Source organism: Mobula birostris, chromosome 2 (assembly GCF_030028105.1).
Source record: "Mobula birostris isolate sMobBir1 chromosome 2, sMobBir1.hap1, whole genome shotgun sequence".
NCBI lineage: Eukaryota > Metazoa > Chordata > Chondrichthyes > Myliobatiformes > Myliobatidae > Mobula > Mobula birostris.
In genome coordinates this window covers 212,680,066-212,701,390 of record NC_092371.1, presented here as the reverse complement: position 1 = coordinate 212,701,390, position 21,325 = coordinate 212,680,066, and the positions used below count along the sequence as shown (strand labels likewise).

General features: G+C 36.3%; 1 protein-coding gene across 2 annotated transcripts in view; it reads left to right on the top strand.

The window, feature by feature from the left end:
- dnajc5ga (DnaJ (Hsp40) homolog, subfamily C, member 5 gamma a) overlaps positions 1 to 21,052 on the top strand; it is a 40,904-nt gene extending 19,852 nt beyond the window's left edge. For both annotated transcript variants that reach the window (XM_072251416.1, XM_072251415.1), the window contains 2 exons: positions 11,976 to 12,059; positions 13,068 to 21,052. In XM_072251416.1, the coding sequence (XP_072107517.1) occupies positions 11,976 to 12,058 (83 nt within the window). In that variant the 3' untranslated portion in view covers position 12,059; positions 13,068 to 21,052. The remainder of the gene's footprint in view (positions 1 to 11,975; positions 12,060 to 13,067) is intronic.
- Positions 21,053 to 21,325: the final 273 nt, after the last annotated feature.

Here is a 21,325-nt window from a genome sequence, read left to right as displayed (position 1 = left end):
TTGATAAGTCAATACAATTGGAATCTGTTTCAATTACCAGCCAACATTTGTAATGTACAAACTTAAACTAAATAGTACAGGAACAAGGAGCGATGTTGTCTTAAAATTGTTAAACTTCAATATACTTGGGAATTAACTAGGAAGGAAAAATTGGATTCAGGTTCTTTATCATTTGCCACCATTTGCTACATATTATTGAAGACCAACTTTGGGAAGACAAAGAATAAATTAATGCTTCTTTGACACTGGATACTTGTAGAACAATGGAAAATGATTAATCAAATTAACTTTACAATTCTAGTTTGAAAGCCCCCAGCGGAAGAAATGCTTGGTCACTAGTACAAAGCAAAATGGGTACATAAATGCATGTAGTGAGTACGTAATGGGGAAAAATAGTTTTTGGTGTAAGGTTTTGATTGCACTTGAATTGACTTGTTATGGACCCAAGTTTGGGTTCCAATTTTTATCATAATATTGAACCATTTTGATTTCAAGTGTTTATTGGTTGTTTAAAATGCAAACTATGCTTAATGTGTTCTATTGAGTTATAAGGAAATAACATTTGTACACCTCACTGTATCCAAAAACCTGAATTTTTGACCATTATTGAATATCTAAAACATTAAAAGTCATTTAACCAAGTAATGGCTCTTTGATTACTACAATTGTGTCATTACAAAGGATTCAAGTAGAATTGTATAATTTAAGGAGGAATGTTATCCCTTGAGGTTTTACCCTTCTGAAAGTATTTGTTACTCAAATGTCTACAGTGCATTCTTACCTACACGACTATTTTGCACACTTAGCTAAAGAACTTAAAGGCTTCCTACAATAGATTCCATGTGACATTGCAAAATACAAACTTTGATAATGAAGTGTGTGAAAGTGTAAGTATTTCTCAATGCTTTGACACCATTTGAGATATTGAGAATATCCATCTCACAAGTAGGACTGTAATCTACACTTCATTCTTCATGTGGTGATCAAACAAAATGAAGATTGTGTGATAACCAGTCTTACAGACATTGTAGCTCCATTCCACTATTATTAGTGATATTTTCAGTTCTAGTCACATAATAAGAATGATGAGGCTTTGGAGAGGGTGTAGAGGTTGTTTACTATGATGATGCCTTGATTAGAGGGCATGGGCTAAAAGGTGAGGCTGGACAAACAGGTTGTTTTCTTTGAGATAGTGGAGGCTGAGGGGAGACCTGAAAGTGTTATAAGATCGAGAGGCCTGTTTCAGCACTGTACTGATGTATGGTTTACACTTGGTGACTACTTTAAAGATACACTCAGTGGCCACTTTATTAGGTGCAGGAGGTATGCTTGTGATCTTCTGTAGTCCATCCACTCCAAAGTTTAGTGTGTTGTGCATTCAGAGATGCTTTTCTGCATGCCACAACTGTAACGTGGTCACGTGAGTTACTGTTGCTTTCCTGTCGGCTTGAACCAGGTCTGGCCGTTCTCCCTGACCTCTCATTAATAAGGCATTTTTACACACAGAACTGTGCATTGCTTTTTTTTTTTTTTTTTTTTTTTTTTGGCACCATTCTCAAAATCCCAGATCTGCAGAGCTACTCAAACCACCTGGTCTGGCACAACAAGCATTCTACAGTTTAAGTCAATCACATTTTTTTTTCTCCATTCTGGTGAACAACAGCTAACTCTTCTGGACCATGTCTGCATTCTTTTGTGCATTGAGTTGCTACCACATGACTGGCTGATTAGATATTTGCATTAATGAGTAGATGTACCTAATAAAGTGGCCACTGAGTATATATTGTTTTCAGACTTTTATTGTAGAAATGCTAAGCTAATCAGTTTATTGAAAAGATTTTTTTTTAAGTGTTATAACTTTTAAATACTTTGTGGCTTGGCTCTTTTCCAAAGCTGCCAACTCTGAACAATATGAACAGGTTTGCATCATCACTGCCACCATAATACTCCCCAGACAATAGTCCAATCTGAAATGGAGGTGTGTTGCAATCCTACATTTTTTGATGTGCTCAGACTGGAGTTGAGTAACTTCAAAATAAGGCAACAAAACCTATCCTGTGACACACATCAAAGTTGCTGGTGAACGCAGCAGGCCAGGCAGCATAGGGCAGAAGGGTCTCGGCCTGAGACGTCGACTGTACCTCTTCCAAGAGATGCTGCCTGGCCTCCTGCGTTCACCAGCAATTTTGATGTGTGTTGCTTGAATTTCCAACATCTGCAGAATTCCTGTTGTTTGCTATCCTGTGACAACTGAGTTACATGAATAGTCAGTTGAAAAATTTACATTTTATGCACAAACTAAATTTCATTATATTCCTTTCCTTGGCACTCTTGAAAAATGTCACATTTAGTTGGTAGTCGGGTCCATACATCAGCACGTGCGGAGTGTCTCAAAGATGTTCGGCCTGTTGATGAGAGGATGTTTTGCTTTGTATCTCAAGCCCCAGATGGTTTAGTAATTGTTGAACTGGTCAGAGACCAGGACAGTATACAGTATTTAAAAAAGGCAATTCCATAAATGGGCATTGCATGTGTTACAGGACTCTGAATGCAATCCAGGGTGCACAACTTGTCTACTTAATTTTCTATTCATTCATTTAGACATTTGGAAAATTGCCCAATGCATGCTTGCAGTTTCCTGACAGGTGATCTGCAGGAATAATAAATGCAGTTACATTCCCAGTTTGTGTAGAATTGTTAAATAATTTAAATGTGGATTAGTGCATGTATAAAGTTAGGATGGTGTTTCATTAAGACCTCTTTAGTATGAGAAAACATTTTAAAACCAACCTGTAAAATATGATCAATATTAAATACTTAAGGTTCTCTGAATAACTAAATTGAGATTTGTTGGTTCAGGAAATAAAATGCAGTAGATTTGGTTAATTGGTGCAGCCACTTATTTGGGACAAGTCTTAAAGGACAAATTGAGAAAATAGCCAGGATTCCCTTTATTTATTTGGGACACTGTCACTTAATTGGGGCAAGATGCTGTGGCAAAACAGTTTTTAAATTGGCGTCAGTCATGTGCACTTGTGTGGCTGTTAGACACTACAGCATGCTTAGAGCAAACAGCTTTAAAATGCCGTCAGTTACATGTGTTCATGTTCAAATAGCAGTGATTTTTTTGCTCCCTGCAGTTTCAAGCATTCAGGCTTGGCAATATGAGAAATGGTGGGAGTGAAAATGAAATAATTTCATGACTTCAAGTTAGGAACTATGAATAATTTGAAAGTATCAACAATCATGAATATTATGAAAATGAAGATTCTTGGGATGCAATTGTCAAAGTATTTTACAAAGGCAGTTCATTGTCTGCACTAGGTGTTCGTGCTAATTTAGTCAATCAAAAGAACACAACAGCATGCACTGAATGAATTCCTCATAATTAGGAACTAATAGTTATATGTAACTAGATTTGTAGTGTGCTAATTTGTTCTGTATTTCATTTAAATATATAATTTGTATACAGTTAGAATTAATTTGTATATATCTTAACTATTTCCATGAAACTTCAGTTTATTGGGCAGCTGGTTAGGGTCAAAATTGGATCAAAATGCATTGGTCTTGATGTGTCCCTATTAACCGGAATCCATTGTAATTGATATAATTAATCAACTCTGACAGCTCATTTATTGGCCCATTAAGTTAATTTAGATGGCAGAAGCATGCCAAAACCTTTGCTAAAACATCAAGTAATAAAATACAATTGAGAATATACTTTACATGAATTTCTAAATATTTAACTTTATTGAATTTGGTGAAGTATTAAAAGTAGAAAGATGACCTGAAAGGTAAGTGTTTCTACTTGGGGTGGAAGTTGGATGGCTGCCAGAGGAAATGGTAGGGGCAGGTGCAATTACAATGTTAAAGGACAGTTGGAAACTTAGGATAATTATACATGTGAGAGTCTAGCATAAATGCAACATAATATCAGGAAATGTGAAATTTAGCTGAAAGGTGGCTGCATATAGAATTCAAGATAATCTTTTATGAACAGTGGTGAACACCATTGGTTTTTATTAATTACTTTGCATTAATGCCATAAATCTTTCTTTGAAGTTTGAAATGCTATCAAGTGGCAGACCATACCTTAGAGTTGTGGAGTTATACAGCATGAAAAGAGACCCAATTCATCTATGCTCACCTAATTCATGGAATATTTATTATCAAGATATGTGTACATAATGCAACCATGACGGTTGCCTCCTTACAGGCAGCCACGAAACAAAGAAACCCAAAATAACACAGAAAAAATGACAAATAATCTGTGCAGAGAGGGATTAATGAATCGTGCAAACAATAAAAGTAAGCAAGTAACATTTAGACGAAAGTGAGTCCTCAGACACTAACCTTGGAGCGAACCTCGACCTCAGTTCAGCATAGAGCGGAGTAAATGTCGTAGAGCCCGCAGACACGAAGCCCAGAGCAGACCTCAGTTCAGAGTAGAGCGGAGTAAATGTTGTAGAGCCCGCAGACATGAAGCCCAGAGCAGACCTCTGCCTCAGTGCAAAAAGGAGTAAACGTCATGGATATTTGGCTCCAGTGTCCTCCTGAGCTAGTCTGATGTAACTCAAAATCATCTAGACCTTTGCTATCAATATTTTTTTCCCCAAAATGTCCTTAAGTGTTGCAATTGTACATGCCTCTCCCTGTACCTCGGGCAGCTCATTCCATATATCCACGATCACCTGTGTGCTGTATGCATTACTGCATATGCATGCGCTTTTCACCTTAAATTTATGGCTTCTTGTTTTGGACCCTACCAGGCTGGGTAAAAGACCGACCAGCCTTCTGTAACAATTGTCTCACTTTATCAGGTCACACCACCCGTCTTCCCCCTTCCACTTCCAGCAGCCGCCTTGCTTCAAGAAAAATAGTCCCAGCCTATTCAGACTCTTGTAACTGAAGCTCTCGAGTCCTAGCAACACCGTTACAAATCTTTTCCGCACCCCTTTCTCCCAACACCCCGCCCCAATTTAATCAAATCCTTATAGTATGGCAACTGGAACCACACACAATATTCCAGGTACCACCTCATCAGTCTTGTACACTGTAGCATTATGTTCTAACTCTTGTACCCTATGTAGGCAGGTGTGCATCTACTGCCCTGGTTTAACTCAACAAGCATCACTTTTTACTTCAGCTGATGAAACAACTCTTCCTTTATCCATTTTCTCAGCTATTGTAACCCTATACTACCATTTTTACTGTCCTTTGCACCAGTTTTGGTATCAGTCTTGCTATTCATGCCATTTATTTTCATTCAAATTGTTGATAGGAAGAACTTCAAAATGTTTCAGCAGGATGGAAAAGTTGCATTAAATTTAATGTAGCAGTGTATGAGATGTGCTTTGAGTTAATTCTTAAAGGAAATGCATTAAATGGTATGGAGTATAATGAGGTTTTTTTTCAAATTCATTAATAAAACAGTTAATAAGTCCATGAAGATTTTCAACTTTGGTGTTTATTTTTCAGAATAAAAAAAGAACAGCGAAGTCTGAATGTAGATTTATGATCTCTAAAAGGGTTCTGGTGCACTGGAAATATGTGCAATAAATGCTTACCTGGATGCTGAGAGAGTTAAGAAAGATTATTGTCAGCAGGGATTGATCTAACTGGGCCTCAGAATCAGGTTTAATATCATTGGCATATGTTGTGAAATTTGTCTTTGCAGAAGCTGTACAATGCAAAGACAACAAATAGAGGGAAAAAAGAGTGAATTACAGTAATGTGTAAAATAAAGAAGTGTCATGGGTTCAATGTCCATTCAGAAATTGGATGGCAGAGGGGAAGAAGCTGTACCTGAATCATTGAGTAGGTGCCTACAGGCTTCTTTACCTCCTCTCTGGTAACAAAGAGAAGAGGGCGTATCTTGGTGGTATCTAGAGGATGGAATGGGGGAAAAGAATTTCAATTGTTGTGGGGCCAGAAATGGGAGGTATAATTTGATAAGAGTTTGAATTGTTTTCTGTGCCTTATGGAATGTGGTCCTTGGAACCATGTAGAATAGTTGTGGTGCTATTAAACATTGTATTACTGTTAATACGTTTAAGGGCAGTGCTAATGCAGTTTGCTATTGAAAGCAGTTAAGTGGATGTGAAAGGCAGGAAGAAGTAATTATCTGATATTTCTAAAAGAACATCCGTTTGGGTGGCCTGTCTTTGTGGTGTTGGTTCTATATAAATTTTGTTGAACCTTAAGCTGCATATCAATAGCTGATCCATTAGGAAACAAACCGTTGTAGATTGGGATCATTGGCATTCAATATTTGTTCTGAGAAATGTAGTGTAGAACAAGTATATTTATCAGATTTTATGTGCAAATAAAGAGTTGGTGTCCAGGTACTACTAATACTGGATGTGGAACACCTTTTAATGTGCATACTTTGGTTTAAGGCAATATATAGGTCTGGTCGTAAGTGGAATACTTGTCTATTTAATCAACATAAAATGGAAGATGAAGAGTGACAAATTAATTTGTATCTGATTTGTCCTTTTTGAATATATTTTATATGATTGCTAATTTGGGAACCTGAGGCGGATTGTCATGCCTAGTTTGGTATTGGTCAGTATACTGTTCATTCTCATAAAGGTGTCTTTTGCCATCCCTATTCTTCTTTTGATGCCCATGTCACACCTGCCATCTGATGTCACCCAGCTTCCTAACTAGCAAAAGTTCTGTACTTGTTTTATGTCTTCCCTGTTTATTCTCAGCATGCAGATAGGACTCTCCTTTTTGGATATCACCATATATTCTGACATTCTGTCCTCAGATGAACATTTAGGAAGAGAAATGGTGATTTCTTTAGTTCGCCCAATGGTAGGCAATAGCAAACCACCGTTGCTAGATACTAGGTTTCCTAGAATCTATTTCTAAGAAAACCATTGTCAAACTCACAAAATGTATCACACAACAACAGCGTCAAGGGAGCTTCAAGACAATTCTGAAGATGCTTTGCTCGGTACAGTTGATTCTGGTCAGCAGGGGATCCCTGACTGTTATCAAGCTACTGCTCATGAAATTAATGATTGATTTTGATCATTGGTCATCATAGTTGCTCTAAATTGGCTTTGGACTGTGACATTAACTAAACAAATTCATGGGTCGATTTCAGAAAATTTTGCAATGTGTTATTTCAATATCCATTCTTTTTCAACACCATGAAGTTGTAAACCTGTTTTTATGTTTTTAAAAAGTGCTAGACTCAGTAACAGAAGATCAGTCAGCCTAACTGTGGTGATGGGCAAATTTTTGGGGATTATAATTTAATTTTTTTGGCATTTGGAGTAGGTTAGTAAATGAAAGTCAGCACTGATTTGTTCTGATCGTTAATTGTGGTTCACAATGGAGTAAAAAAAGGTCCCAGTGCATTGAGATCAATGTACATCTGGCTTTTGAAAAAATATTTCCAAATAGCAGGTATTAGCAAAATGAAACCTCCATAGATAAAAGGATGGTAATTGGACAAGAATAAATTAGTAACGTAGCAGAGTAACAAGAAGCTTGGGACTAGTAGTAATTTTAGTAAACATAGTACATAGAAAATTGTAGCACAGGAGTAAGCCTTCTGGCCCACTACATTTAGATATTGCCAGTAAATTAAACTAATCCCATCATTTTGTGCATGGTACTTCAATTCCTCTGTTCTCTGTCTATTTCTGTATATATCTTAAACATCACTATTCCATCAGCCACAACCTCGCCTAACAGCATGAAGTTGCAGCTAATTGGTGCAACCTCGCCTTAAAACCATGTCCTCTAGACTTTGACATTTCCACTTTGGAGACGAGTGATTACTCTGGAAAACAAAGATATATGCTTCCTGAATACTTTTGTATGTACGTTATTGATTTTAGGCTGCCGATCATGAAAATCAGCACGTCGCTATCACATACTGTACCATTTTTTTGAAGTTCCCTATCTTTGTTATTTCAATGAATAATTCAAGTCATTTAAAATGTTGCCCAAATGTAAGCTGAAAAGTTTCCTATCTTGTCCAGGTATGCCTGAGCATACTTAGGCAGGGTGAATGCTGCATGGCAGAACAGGTTTTAGAAAGGCTATAAAAGATCATGAAGAAATGATGATTTCTTTGGCGAAGTAGCATCAGTGCCATACTTCGGAGTGAAGGCTCCTGAGTTCGAATCCAGCCGGCTCCCTTGCACACTTTCCATCCGTGCTGGGTTGAGCGTCGAGCTAGCAATTCGGCCTCGTAAAAATAAGAAAGCCTGCTAAAAAAAAAACGCCATCATGACGGCGACCTGATGACTCCACTCGGAGTTGAGGGCTTTCTTCTTCTTCATAAAATATCATGCACACACTGTCTGTACATTGCATTTACATGTAGAGTATATCAGTTTGTGATCAAGTTGATGTGCATGCTCTATGTGCATGGTATATTGCGTGTACTCATTATATTAAAGTAATTGTGTTTTCGGAGTTACTGGTGATAGACAAATGTCTTGCCAATGTTGCAACAGTCACGAAACTTTCTGTTATATTTGTGGTGAGTATACGCTTAAATCTCAAAGTTGGAGCATGACTCCTCTTATTAAGAATGCGTGTGAGCTCTACTTGGGGGTAAAGTACCCTCTTCTCATTGTTACCGTTAGGAAGGAGGTACTTAAGTCTGAAGGCACACATTCAACAATTCAGGAACAGCTTCTTCCCTACTGGCTTCCAATTTCTAAATGGACATTGAACCTATGAACACTGCCTCACTTTTTTTATTTTGATCTTTACACTACCTATTTTAACTGTAATTTAGTTTTTTCCTATATTTTTCATATATTGCATTATACTGTTGCTGCATAGTTAATGATTTCATGACATATGCTGGTGATATTAAATCTGATTCTGAAATTGGCGACCAAGATAAAGCCTGAGGTCCTCACGTTTGTTACACAATATGTGCTGTCGATCTTAGAGCTTGGCTCAGAGGTACTCGGAACTCAATGCAGTTTGCTGTCCCGATAATATGGGGAGAGCAGAAGGATCATGTGACGGACTGCTACTTCTGTCTGACCAGTGTGTCTGGTTTCTGCGTTTAAAAAAAATTTTAAAAAAAAGATCAAATACCCTAATCTTCCTTCAGCCATGACAATAGTCTTCCAGTATCAAAGCCACCAGAGACATGGAGTCTAGAGTATGCAGACGAAGATGCTGTGATGCACGAGCCAGGAATGGGAAACGACATTGATAATGATATAGATTTTGAACCCTTCATGTTGAATGGGCCTCATCTGATAACTCAATTTGAGTTAAATGACCTGATCGGAGATTTGGGTTTGTCAAAGGCAAAAGCAGAATTACTGGGTTCAAGACTGCAAGGATGGAACCTGCTGTCACCAGACACGAAAATATCCGTCTTTCACAGCTGACAAGAAGATTTGACATAATTCTCTGGTCAGGTTGATGATCTGTGTTTCTGCATTGACATAATGGGCTTTTGATTGCTTTGGGTTGGCAGCATGACCCGCGAGAATGGTATCTTTTATTGATTCTTCAATGTTAAGCCTGAAAGCTGAGCTGCTACACAACAGCAATGTCTGCCTTTCAATGCCAATCGACTGTGCAGTACAGATGAAAGAAAACTACTGAAAGTTGGAAGTCTTGTAGAAATGCATACAGTACAGCAACTACAATTGGAACATCTGTGGTGATCTGAAAGTAGAAGTGCTACTACTAGGAACACTCACAGCACGCTGGAGGAACTCAGCAGGTCGGGCAGCATCCATGGAAAAGATCGGTTGACGTTTCAGGCCGGAACCCTTTGTCAGGACCGAAACGTGGACCGATCTTTTCCACAGATGCTGCCCGACCTGCTGAGTTCCTCCAGCGTGTTGTGAGTGTTGCTTTGACCACAGCATCTGCAGATTATTTTGTGTTTACGATTTGCTACTACTAGGAATACAGCTCAGATACACCAAGTGCTGATTGATTCATTTGCAGATTGGACAGCCATGCTAAAGGATCTCATTAAATTAAAAACAATTGACCACTCCATAAGCAGTTGGTTCCAGGGCAGAAAAATGTAGCACATAAGCCACTTATAAAACCAAAGATATTTTTGCCTCTTCTTAACATAAAACTGAGGCTTATGAAATTTCTTGTGAAAGAGATGGACAAGGAAGATGAAGGATTTCGATATTTGAGACAGATATTTCCTACAATAACTGATACCAAGTTTGAGGAAGACATTTTTGTTGATCCACAAATCAAACAGGTCATCAATGACAGGCAATTCAATGAACTTCTAGTGAGACTGGAGAAAGTCACAAGGAAGGCATTCAAAGATGCTACTGAAAATTTTCTTGGCAACTACAGAGCACCAAGCTCTGTGCAGCTGGTTGACAACATGCTTCAAGCATACAAAACTATGAAGTGCAACATGTCTCTGAAGATTCATTTTCTGCATTCCCATTGAGACTACTTCCCTGCAAATCTTGGCGCTGCCAATGACGAGCATGGTGAAAGGTCTCACCTGGACGTTGTATTCATGGAATCCATCAATGCTGCCTGATTATTGTTGGACACTTATGCGAGAAGCCTCAGACACTTGAGTCCAAATGAAAGTCATCAACAAAATATATTTAGCTTAGTTGAACTTTTGCAAAGCATCAGCACCATTATGCAATTAAACACATTATATTCAATAAAAGTTTATTTGTTTTTCCAAATTCCTGCATGATACAAGTAATCTGAAATTGTGTTCAGCTTCAAGCCATTTATCATAACCACAGAAAATTACCTGCCTTATCTATTCTTAAGTTTACACATTTCTAGTAGGTTGTCTCTCAGCCTTTGCTTGAAAGGGAGCAATTTGTCCAAACCCTCCTTTTATTTAATCCATTTCAATTCACACAACCTCTTCACATTCTCCAAAGTGACTACATCCTTTTTGTCGTGTCAGTGAAACTCAGAATGTGGCTAACCAACATTTTAAACAACTGCAACTGCAACATGACTTCCCAACATGTATACTTAGTGCTCTGACTGATGAAGGCAAGCATGCTGTGCAAGTTTTCTACCCCCGCCTGCTTGATGTTTTGGGCCTGTACTCACTGGAGTTTAGAAGAATTGGGGGATGGGGGGGGGTGATAGAATATTGAAAGGCCTAGCTAGAGTGGACGTGGCAAGGATGTTACTGATGGTGAAGTGGTCGAGTACCAGAGGACAGAGCCTCAGAATAGAAAGACTTCCATAAATTCATTGCCCTTTTGCTAAAGGAATTCCTCCTCATCTCTGTTACTAAAGGGAATTCAAACCATGGATGACTAAAGAGGCCAAATCATTTGGGTATATTTAAAATAAAGTTTAATACATTCTTGTTTAGTAAGGGTGTAAATATTGATGGGGAGAAGGCAGGAAAATGGGTTTGAGAAGGATAATAAATCAACCATAATGGAATGGAGCAGACTTGATGGACTGAATAGACGAATTCTGTTCCTATGTCTTATGGTCTTATGATACATGCACTATTTTGGAGTGCCAAAACTACTTTAGATCTCACCTGATATCTCAAGTACTCCAGGGATGTGCAGTGTCTCATTTTAAATACTTAAACACAGTACATCTACTGATCATTGTGGATGAATGTTTTAAAAAGGTGAATTATATGAAACTAGTGCCATACTTGTCAATAAGTTATCTATAGCATAGTTGATCTTTTTTTTAAAATGGTGGTGTTAAACAGAATAGTTTGCTACTTGCAGTCTTACACAGGGAACTGCTTAAAAACTAACATGTGGAAACGTATGCCTATAATTCCCATTTCCAATTGTCTAAAATCTCTGAAATTTATTTTTCCTGAATGTTCATCTCCAGTGGCTCACAGGATTAAAGGACACACTTGTGGCTTACTGGTTAAATGTCAAATGCAAAGCTGTTTTATCAATAGTAAAGAACTTCAGTGTATTGATTAATAGAATTTGGAACACTTTTCTGAGATTGTCTTTTTTTTTGTTCATTAGGGGAAAAGATCATTATCACTCAACCAACAACTAATTCGGCCTCTGTAAAGGCAGATGAACGACATGAGGCATCAGAGAATTAAGGTTCATCATTTCTTTTCATTATGAATGTCTGACTTAGGGCTAATGAATGCTGTAGATTATACCAATGCTTTAAAAGTTGAATAAATTGTTTCCATTTTAATGATTTTGTGATTAAACTGATATCTCTAGCACATTAATTATCTCTATATCTCTAAATATCTCTAGCACATTACAAAAATAATAAATGGGTAGGCTGTAAATGTTATTTAACAAGAATACATCATATTCTTACGATCAGACCAGAAATTGAGCTAATTTATATTGATTTCACACTAGATTTGTATATTTTGTTGCTATTCCCTTGTAACTAAATCAAAATGGTTAAGCAGGTGGATTTACAATGATGCCTTAAAAGCGGCAATTCTTTAACTTATTAAAATTTTGTCTCTTGTGTCCGCTTAAGTCATGCTTTAAGTGTTTGAACTCTTTTACTAGTAATCAATCTGGTTTTGAATTTAAATACTTGTGTATTGAATTCAAATCTATTTCTCAAAGTAAATAGTTTATGGTATGCCAATCAATTCTCTGTGACAGATTTTCACATTTGAGTTACATGTGGAGACTTTTGTATTTCTGGTCTGGCTTTTAAATTATGTTTCATGCCTGGAAGACTTTTCAGCTTGTATTCTGTCCTTAAAATACATTCTTGATTTTCCTCCTGGATCATGCTAGAACAAGCTGTGGTGGTCTGTTTTTATTCTAGTGTAATTCGTTGGATACCTTCCCAAACTTTATCTGGGGCCATCCTCAAATTTCTGCTAAGTGTGGAATTCTGGATCCAGTTGTGCTCCAAAATGTCAACCATGCTTGCATTGAAAATGCACAGCAATATTATCATCTCTAAAACATACTCTCATAGGTTTCCTCAATATTTTAGTTGTTTCCCATCCTTTGTCAATCTTCAGCCTACTCATTCATCAGCAGCTGCTGAATGTATTTTCACCTGTATTTTATATTGCATAGAATATTGCATTGTAGTTACTCATTTTGATTTGTTTACCTCTTTAGGTGTAAATGTCTCCAGCGTTCAGCCACAGTCTGAATCATTGGAATCTTGATTAACCCAGCTGTTATCAGACAAAAAATATGGCTGCAGAAGTGATAACTAGAAAAGGAGGATCCAGAATTTATTTCAGCCAAACATTTAATTTTAAATATGTATGTAACCAAGATATGGCAGTTTCCTGAGGGATCTCTCTCTCACAACCAATGCATTGAAAATTTTTGTAAACTCGAATTTTATGTTGATAAATTCATCTGCAAATCAACTGAATCATTCTTATAGGAAATAACCTGTTTTAAACAAAGGACTCATTGCGCTTAGTTTTTTTTAAATAGTTGAACTGAAATCATAACTTTATACTTCATTCCACTGAACTTATAACCGAGTAGAAATGGTAAGGAATTTCAACTTGCACTGATTTTAGGCTTCAAAATGAGAAGCTGCTTGTAAAGCACAGCTCAGTGTAAGTTATAAAATGCAGTTTTGGCTGTTGTATACTTTTGCTGTGTTTATCACCAAAGCTTGTCTTGTTCAAGGTGTGTAATCAGAATCAGGTTTCTTATCACTGATATATGTCGTGAAATTTGTTTTGCGGCAGCAGTACAGTGCAATACATAGTATGCTATCAATTATAAGAAACAGATATTAAAAAAAAGTAGTGCAAAAAAGAGCAGAAAAGTTGTGAGGTGCTGTTCATGGGTTTGTTGTCCATTCAGAAATCTGATGGTGGAGGGAAAATGCTGTTCCTAAAATGTGTCTTCAGGCTCCTGTACCACCTCTCTGATGGTAACAATGACGGGGGGTCTATGGTGATGGATGCTGCCTTCTTGAGGCATCACCTTTTGAAGGTATCCTGATGGTGGGGAGGCTAGTGCCTGTGATGGAGCTGGCTGAGTTTACAACCCTCTGCAGTCTTTTCTGATCCTGTGTAGTGGCCCCTCCGTTCATCAGTTAGAATACTCTCCATGATATATATATGTAAAACTTTGTTGGAGTCTTTGGTGACATACCAAATCTTCTCAAATTCCCAATGAAATATCGTTGCTGGTGTGCCCTCTTCATAATTACATCAATATGTTGGTCCTAGGATAGATCATCTTAGCTGTTGTCAACCAGGAGCTTGAAACTGCTCATCTTCTCCACTGCTGACCTTTCAATAAGGACTGGTGTGTGTTTCCTCAACTTCCCCTTCCTGAAGTCCACAATCAATTCCTTAGTCTTACTGATGTTGAGTGCAAGGTTGTTGCAACATGACTCAATGAGTCATTCTATCTCACTCCTGTATGTTTCCTCAGCACCATCTGAGACGATGCCTGCAACAGTTGTGTTATTGGGGAATTTATAGATGTTGTTTGTGTTGTGCTTAGCCACGTAGTCGTAGGTGTAGGGAGAGTAGTGCAGTGAGCTTAGCACACAACTTGAGGTGTGCCATTAGGGTGATTTATTTCTGAACTGCGCTTACTGTGGTCTCCTGATGAGGAAGTCGAGGATCCAGTTGCAGAGGGAAGTATAGAGGCCCAGTTTTTTTAAAGCTTATTGATTAGTACCGAGGTGTGATTGTGTTGAATGCTGAGTTGTAGCCAATAAGCAGTATCCTGACACACACATTGCTGTTGTCAAGACCAAGTGGAGAGCCAGTGAAAGTGCATCTGCTGTTTATATAGCAGTATAAACACTACTAGTTGGTAGTTATATCAAATTTTGTTTGGGAATAAAAGTATGTCTTTAATATTTCTGATTTAGAATTTAAAAATAAGTTAATTTAATGTGCAAGAATATTTAAGCCTGCAAGTTTGGAAAGATGAATAATGTGCAGCAGCTTTTGATTGACCATATAGATGTTTTTATTTGAATGACACAAATTATTAGAATTAATGTTTTAGCAAAATTATTTTTTTTACATTTGATGGGTTGGTGTCTCTGTCAAGCTGTGTTCATCTTAAAAGCATCTGTTTGGCCTAATAGGCCTGTTCAGCACAGCACTTTTATTACTGATTGAAATCTGTGCCAAATAGTTAATAGACTGGAAATGTTTGTGAAAAGATTGATTTTGTAAAATATCTAAAATTTCTGTACACTTTTATCAGCTATATTGAAAATGTAAAGTTGCCATTTGACTCCTCTTGATAAGGTAGTCTGACCAAAAAATTCTGTCACTTAAGTGTAGAAGATGAATGTTAGTTGTGAATTCAGTGCTGCTATCTGTTGTCAGGATTTTAATTTTCTGTAAGTCATTATTTCCCTCCCTTTACTATTTCTCCAAATAAATGTTGTAGTGGGACAACATGGATTCATTTTTAATTGGCAGATCAATCATAGAGTTGCAAATACCACAGGAAATAAAACTTGTTAGTTATATATTAGGATTCTTTAACTCTTAGGTGCTGATGTGTACTGCAAAACTATTTCATTGTGTCCCTTGTAACCTATTGAAAAGTCAACCATTGTTTGCGTTTGCTTGGAGTGACCAGCTGAGTTGCTTTATAAATCTTTTTATTTTTAATCTGATTCTTAGCAATTGAAAGCGAGTTTCTATAATATATTAAGTTAGCAACTGAGTGAGAAAATGCAATTTGATGGACGACTAACTCTGTGATCCTTTGACCTGGACTTCATGCACAGTTAACTAACTTTTATAGCTAGATCAGATTTTACAAATGCCATTTATGTAAATATAACTGCACATTTATCTGGATTGTTTAAATTTTCTACAGTGGTCATTTAAAAGAAAATAAAGCACTGGAATTTATGGTGATTTTATAAAACAAATAGCTTCAATGTGTTCACTTTTGCTTAATCGGAATTACCAACTGCTCTTTGTATGGAATTGGGCTATTTTATTGCCTGAGACTGATATTTTCCTCCCATTTCTGGTCATAAACAACCAAGTCTTCACGCTGCTTGTGGACTTCGATCATAGTTTTTAAGTTCAGCAATTTAGCCTTGTTAAGCAAGTTTTGATCTGCCACTAAGTATAATAAAATTGTCATACCAACTAAAGTATTTTTACAAGAATTGTAAAATATTAATCAATGCAAACAAAATACTGTATTTGAAAAAAAACTTTAGAACTGGTTATTTTTTGTCAGAGTAATAGTAAAAAATGGAATGTATACTTCATTTATAATGAATTTATAAACAGTTCATTTTGCTATGTATGAAGTTATTGTGTATAAAGGGTGTGTGCATATTTTAATGTATATGTTTACAGCTGACAAACCTAAACAATAGAAGTTATGTTGACCTACTGGTAGAACAAGTCTCATAGAAGAAGCTGCAGTGTGTTACTGTGTCAATGCTGCAGTTGCTAAAGAAAAAATTTAATTGTTTGAAATAATATCACTGAGTTATCCAAGTTTCTAGTATCCCATATAGTATAAAATGTAAACTTGAACAATAGATTTAGCCAGTTTAAGTAAAATCTCTAAATATCTTATCATTCCTGTTCCTGTCCAGATACTGGAACGTGAGGGTCTTTCAAACATACAATATTATTTTTGTCCATAACAGTTGCATTGTCCTTGTAAGGACCACACTGAGAGTTTGATGGTCCAACAAATAATGTCTGGACATCTCTTCACCTAACCTTATTTTGGGCATTAATCACTTCAAGGTTGTATACTGTAGTGAAAGAGAATGGCTGAAATGTAAATAGGTTTTGTAAAATGCATGGTATTTAACTGGAAATTAAGCAAAATATCTTGGCTAACGTTTCTTATTCGTTAGTTTTCTATTATGTTTGTAGCTGTAATGTTTGCCATTCTTTAATACAGTGGTTTGAATTTCTAACACTCAAGCTTATAATCAGAGGTATTGTTAAAATAGGGTTACATTTGATGCCCATATTTTGTCAGATAATGAACACAACTGATTTTTCAGTAAAATCTAAGGACAGAGGGTGCCATTTAGTATCTTGAGTCTTTTCAGTGATCATCTGTGATCTAGCTCCACATATTTGTTCCAACTTCCCTAGGATTGTAATGTTTTAAATCAGGAATAATTTATTCTTTGACAAGGTTCATGCCTTCTGCACATTTTTTTTTCCACCATGGGTAAAATCTTCTGTGGTTAATGTATTTAATGAGTTAATTTGATAATGAGGTTCTTGTCCTCTGCTCTGCATAACTTTGGATAATCCCAACTTGTGTTTAAATGAGAAGGTATCAAACCACAGTTCTTTGTATTTGATTTTTGTTGAAGATCGAATTGCTCTAGCAAAGTGGAGTTTTGAACTTGGTGCTATTTTATTGCTCATAGAAAATGTACAGACTACTTGGCTTACTTACGACAAACACAGTCTTAACACACTTTGCAATCAGTATTTTTGCTGTAACCTTGAACGTTTAGAAGGTGCATCATATCTTATCAATAGATTCAAAGCAAATTAAATTGATAAAGGTCTTGAGCAATTATAATTTAAAAAATGCATTCTGTACTAGCCAAGCTAAATCCAAACAAAACAACTTTGGTTTGTTTAGTATGAGAAAGCACGTAGAATGAAGAACAAAATTTTACAAACAAAATCAATTAACTCCCTTCAAACTATTTGCTTCTAAAAATCTATATTTCCTGTTGACAATTTATTTTCAATTCATGGATTCTTAGAAATTACAAAGATCAATCCGAAAATGCATGCCTTTTTTCATTGTCTCCAACTATAACACGAGAGGAATACAGGTTCCCTCATCTGTGTAATAATTATTAGTCCATCCATCAGAACATTTAAAAGTATGATTTTCTAGGAAACTTGCTATTTTTACATGTGATTTTTAAAAAATATCAAATATACAAATTATATAAATTGCACTGCAATTAAACTTTAGTTTGTAATTTTAGTTTTATAAAATTAAATTTAATTTCTGTTTTTGCACTGTTTTCAGCTTCAGGAATGGTTTCTGCTTTGCTTGTGCAAATTAGCAGCAGGGGAAAAATTGTTATTTAGAAATTGAGGTTATAGAATAATGGATAAGTGAATTCTTAAAATAAATGCCTCCTTGTTTTAAATGCCCACGTCACACATGGGAGATGGTGGTCATATATCCTTGTGTACTCACAGCATTAAAGACCTTTCATTTAACATGTTCTTGTACTTTAGCGCATTTTCAAGAATGAACTGTGTTATGTGTCTGTTACAACAACCACCTGATGTTGTCTCAGGACACAAGCATATTCCGAAGAATGATCTAGCTTTTGCTTACTAAAATGATCAAACTAGAGATTCATCAATTCCAGATATGTATCCTCACCACTGACCGCCCCCCCCTCCCCCCATCCCACAGCTGGCAGGTATAATATCAAGCGGAGAAGACACAAGCTCGGGGCTAAATTGAAACATAACTCTAATAGTGTTTTTTTTAGTTCTGGGGTCCTTTACAATCAGCATTTTAAAAACCTAACACTTAGAACCACAACTGCATGTAACTGAATACCTGGTACATGGGCATTGAACTTTTTCTTGGTCATGAGAAATGGAGTGTGAAAACAAACAGCATGCCTTTACTGTCCTATAGCCATAGTAGAACTCCAGAATTTGTAAAAAGAAATTTGCTGGTTATGTAGAATGTGACACAAAGTAAGCTTCTCCAAAAAAAAGCCTATTGCCTTTGATGTTTTGTGCAACTGTGATAATGATCAGTTGATTTTGGTCTTAGCACCTTTTGAAAGATAACCAACAAAAAGGATGAAAGTGACCTGAATTATAGTACAAATAAAACTCCTCTGAGGAATTTAAGAAGTCAAAAATGTTGTCATTCCTTAGGCCCAGCAGCATTAGGAGAAACAGCTGGGTGTTTCATGTCAACTCCCTTGCATTGGAAGTGGATAAAGTTAGAAGTAAGTTGTACCATGATGCAGAAAGAAATTGATCTGTGGTGGGTTAGAAGGTGGGACTCATTAAGTGACAAATGGATTGATGATGCAAAGCGAAAGGGCCAGTGTTCAGCAACTGAAACATACAATGGATTGACAGAATATGTTGAATCATCATCTGAAATTGTTGGGACATAACATTTTGAGTTATAAAGATGTATTTTGTTTCTTCAGAAGATGAAGTACTGTATGTCATTCCAGTGATGTACAGCATTGGTTAGTAGGTTAATTGGTCATTATAAATTGTCCTGTGATTAGGCTAGGGTTAAATAGGTGGGTTGCTGGGCAGCGCAGGTGGTTGGGTTGGGAGGGCTTGTTCTGCACTACATCTCTAATTTTTAATCTTCATTGAGAAGATTGAGGAAGAATGAAGAGAAGTGACTGGGAGCTTGGGCACACGTTTTGGATCTGGAATATTTGATCCATTTCTATTATATAATGATGACTCTTTAAGTTTCTGGTTAGTCACCTGTCACTAATTTTCCATTCCTCTTCCATTTTGATTTCAGTCCACTACATTGCTTCAAAGGGAATATGTAAACTCAGAACAAACTCATCTTTTGACTAGGCACCTTTTGAACTTCTGAATCCAACATCCAGTTATCAATTTCAGAATAGTTCCATTTTCTTTCTCAGCAGCTCTAGATCAATCCTTAGTTTCATTATTTGTCCTGCTCCCTTAAGGGTTTTTGCTTTTCATCATCCCCACCTTTGTCATTTCACCACTTCTCCTTTATACCCTGTTACAGATCTATTGTTTATTCCGCTCCTAAAATTTGATTATCTGTAACTTTTTCCAGTTCTGGTGAAAGCTAATTGACTTGAAATGTCAACTGTTTCTCTGTTCATAGATGCTGTTTGTATTGAATATTTACAACAATTTGTGTTTTCAAGTCTAACGTGAAATTATTCATCTAGGGAGCAATTACCTGGGGCCTTGCATTCTGGACAGTAAGTGAGGAATAGATGCATGAACGTAGATAGAAATATGTCTTTTAAATTACTGCCTACAATCTTACCATCTGAATTACTTCAGACAAATTGAATATAAGCATAGCATTTCTGAGACTTTACTCTGAATAATTCACAAAAAGATGACAATATTTAATAAACTTGTATATGCAATTTTAAAACTTTTAAAGAAATGAATTTAATTGTTTTGAATTACAAATATAACACTATGCAATATTACTTTGATCTTCAATCTTAATGTAACTGAGCATGTGCCACGTTATTGGAAAAATTATAGATTTTATTTGTGATTTTGTGTCCTTCAAATTGTAGATTTGAAATATAACTAGTAATGGTACATATTTGGGAATCAAATTTTTGCATTTATCTATAATATTTCTGCATTTATTTGTAATATTTCTGCCAGACATTAATGCCAACTGAAGACTGCTAGGAGCTATACACACAAAATGCTGGAGGAGCTCAGCAGGCCAGGCAGCATCTATGGAAAAAAGTACAATCAACGTTTCGAAATGTCGACTATACTCTTTTCCATAGATGCTGCCTGGCCTGCTGAGTTCCTCCAGCATTTTGTGTGTGTTGTTCGGGTTTCCAGCATCTGCAGATTTTCTCTTGTTTGTGAAGATTGTTACGAGCTTGTTTACCTGCTGCCGAACATGTAGATTGACACTTATAAATTGGCATAATATTAGTGAAGCTTTTTCCTAGTTAGAAATCTTTGAAACTAAACTTTAATAAACAAAATTCAAATGAGTTGGCATTAATAACAAAAATATTATGTCTGTATACTGTTTTTGAAACAGCATATTTCAAAAGTTATTATGAAAATATGGGACTGTTCTGGTAACAGGAGATATGTTATGAAGCTTCTTTCCACTCTGCTTTCATAATTATGTATCCTTTTCCTATCTCGAGCTTACTTAGCTTCTAACTTTTAATATGTCTGTGTCATAATGAAAAAGATGCCTTGTCATGAAGTCTGGGTATATTTAATAAATCGGGGCATTGTTTTTTAAAATTTACTACATAAAGGTACATTTTATAAGGGGCTGTGTGACCTTGTAATATTAATCTCAACTAGGCTGTATATGTAGTTAATGTGATGAAATTATATTTTGTACAATTTTGCTTCTTGAAGTACATGACAATAAATGTGAATTGAAAAGACACAGGCTGGAATGTTGCGTTTATGGTGTGAAATGTTTCAAGTTCAAATAGATGATAAAATTAACTTTAGTCATCAAAATAGGAATTTTTACAGCAACCTCCAAAACATTTATCCAAAACCATAACATCCAATGTTAAACAATTTCAGGATGTTACCTGTAATCTTCTGTGATGTCTGTTCCATCTCTTTTGGTGAAAACAAAAACAATTTATCGGAGAGAGTTGGTTTGAATCACATAGAATTTAGGAGCATATA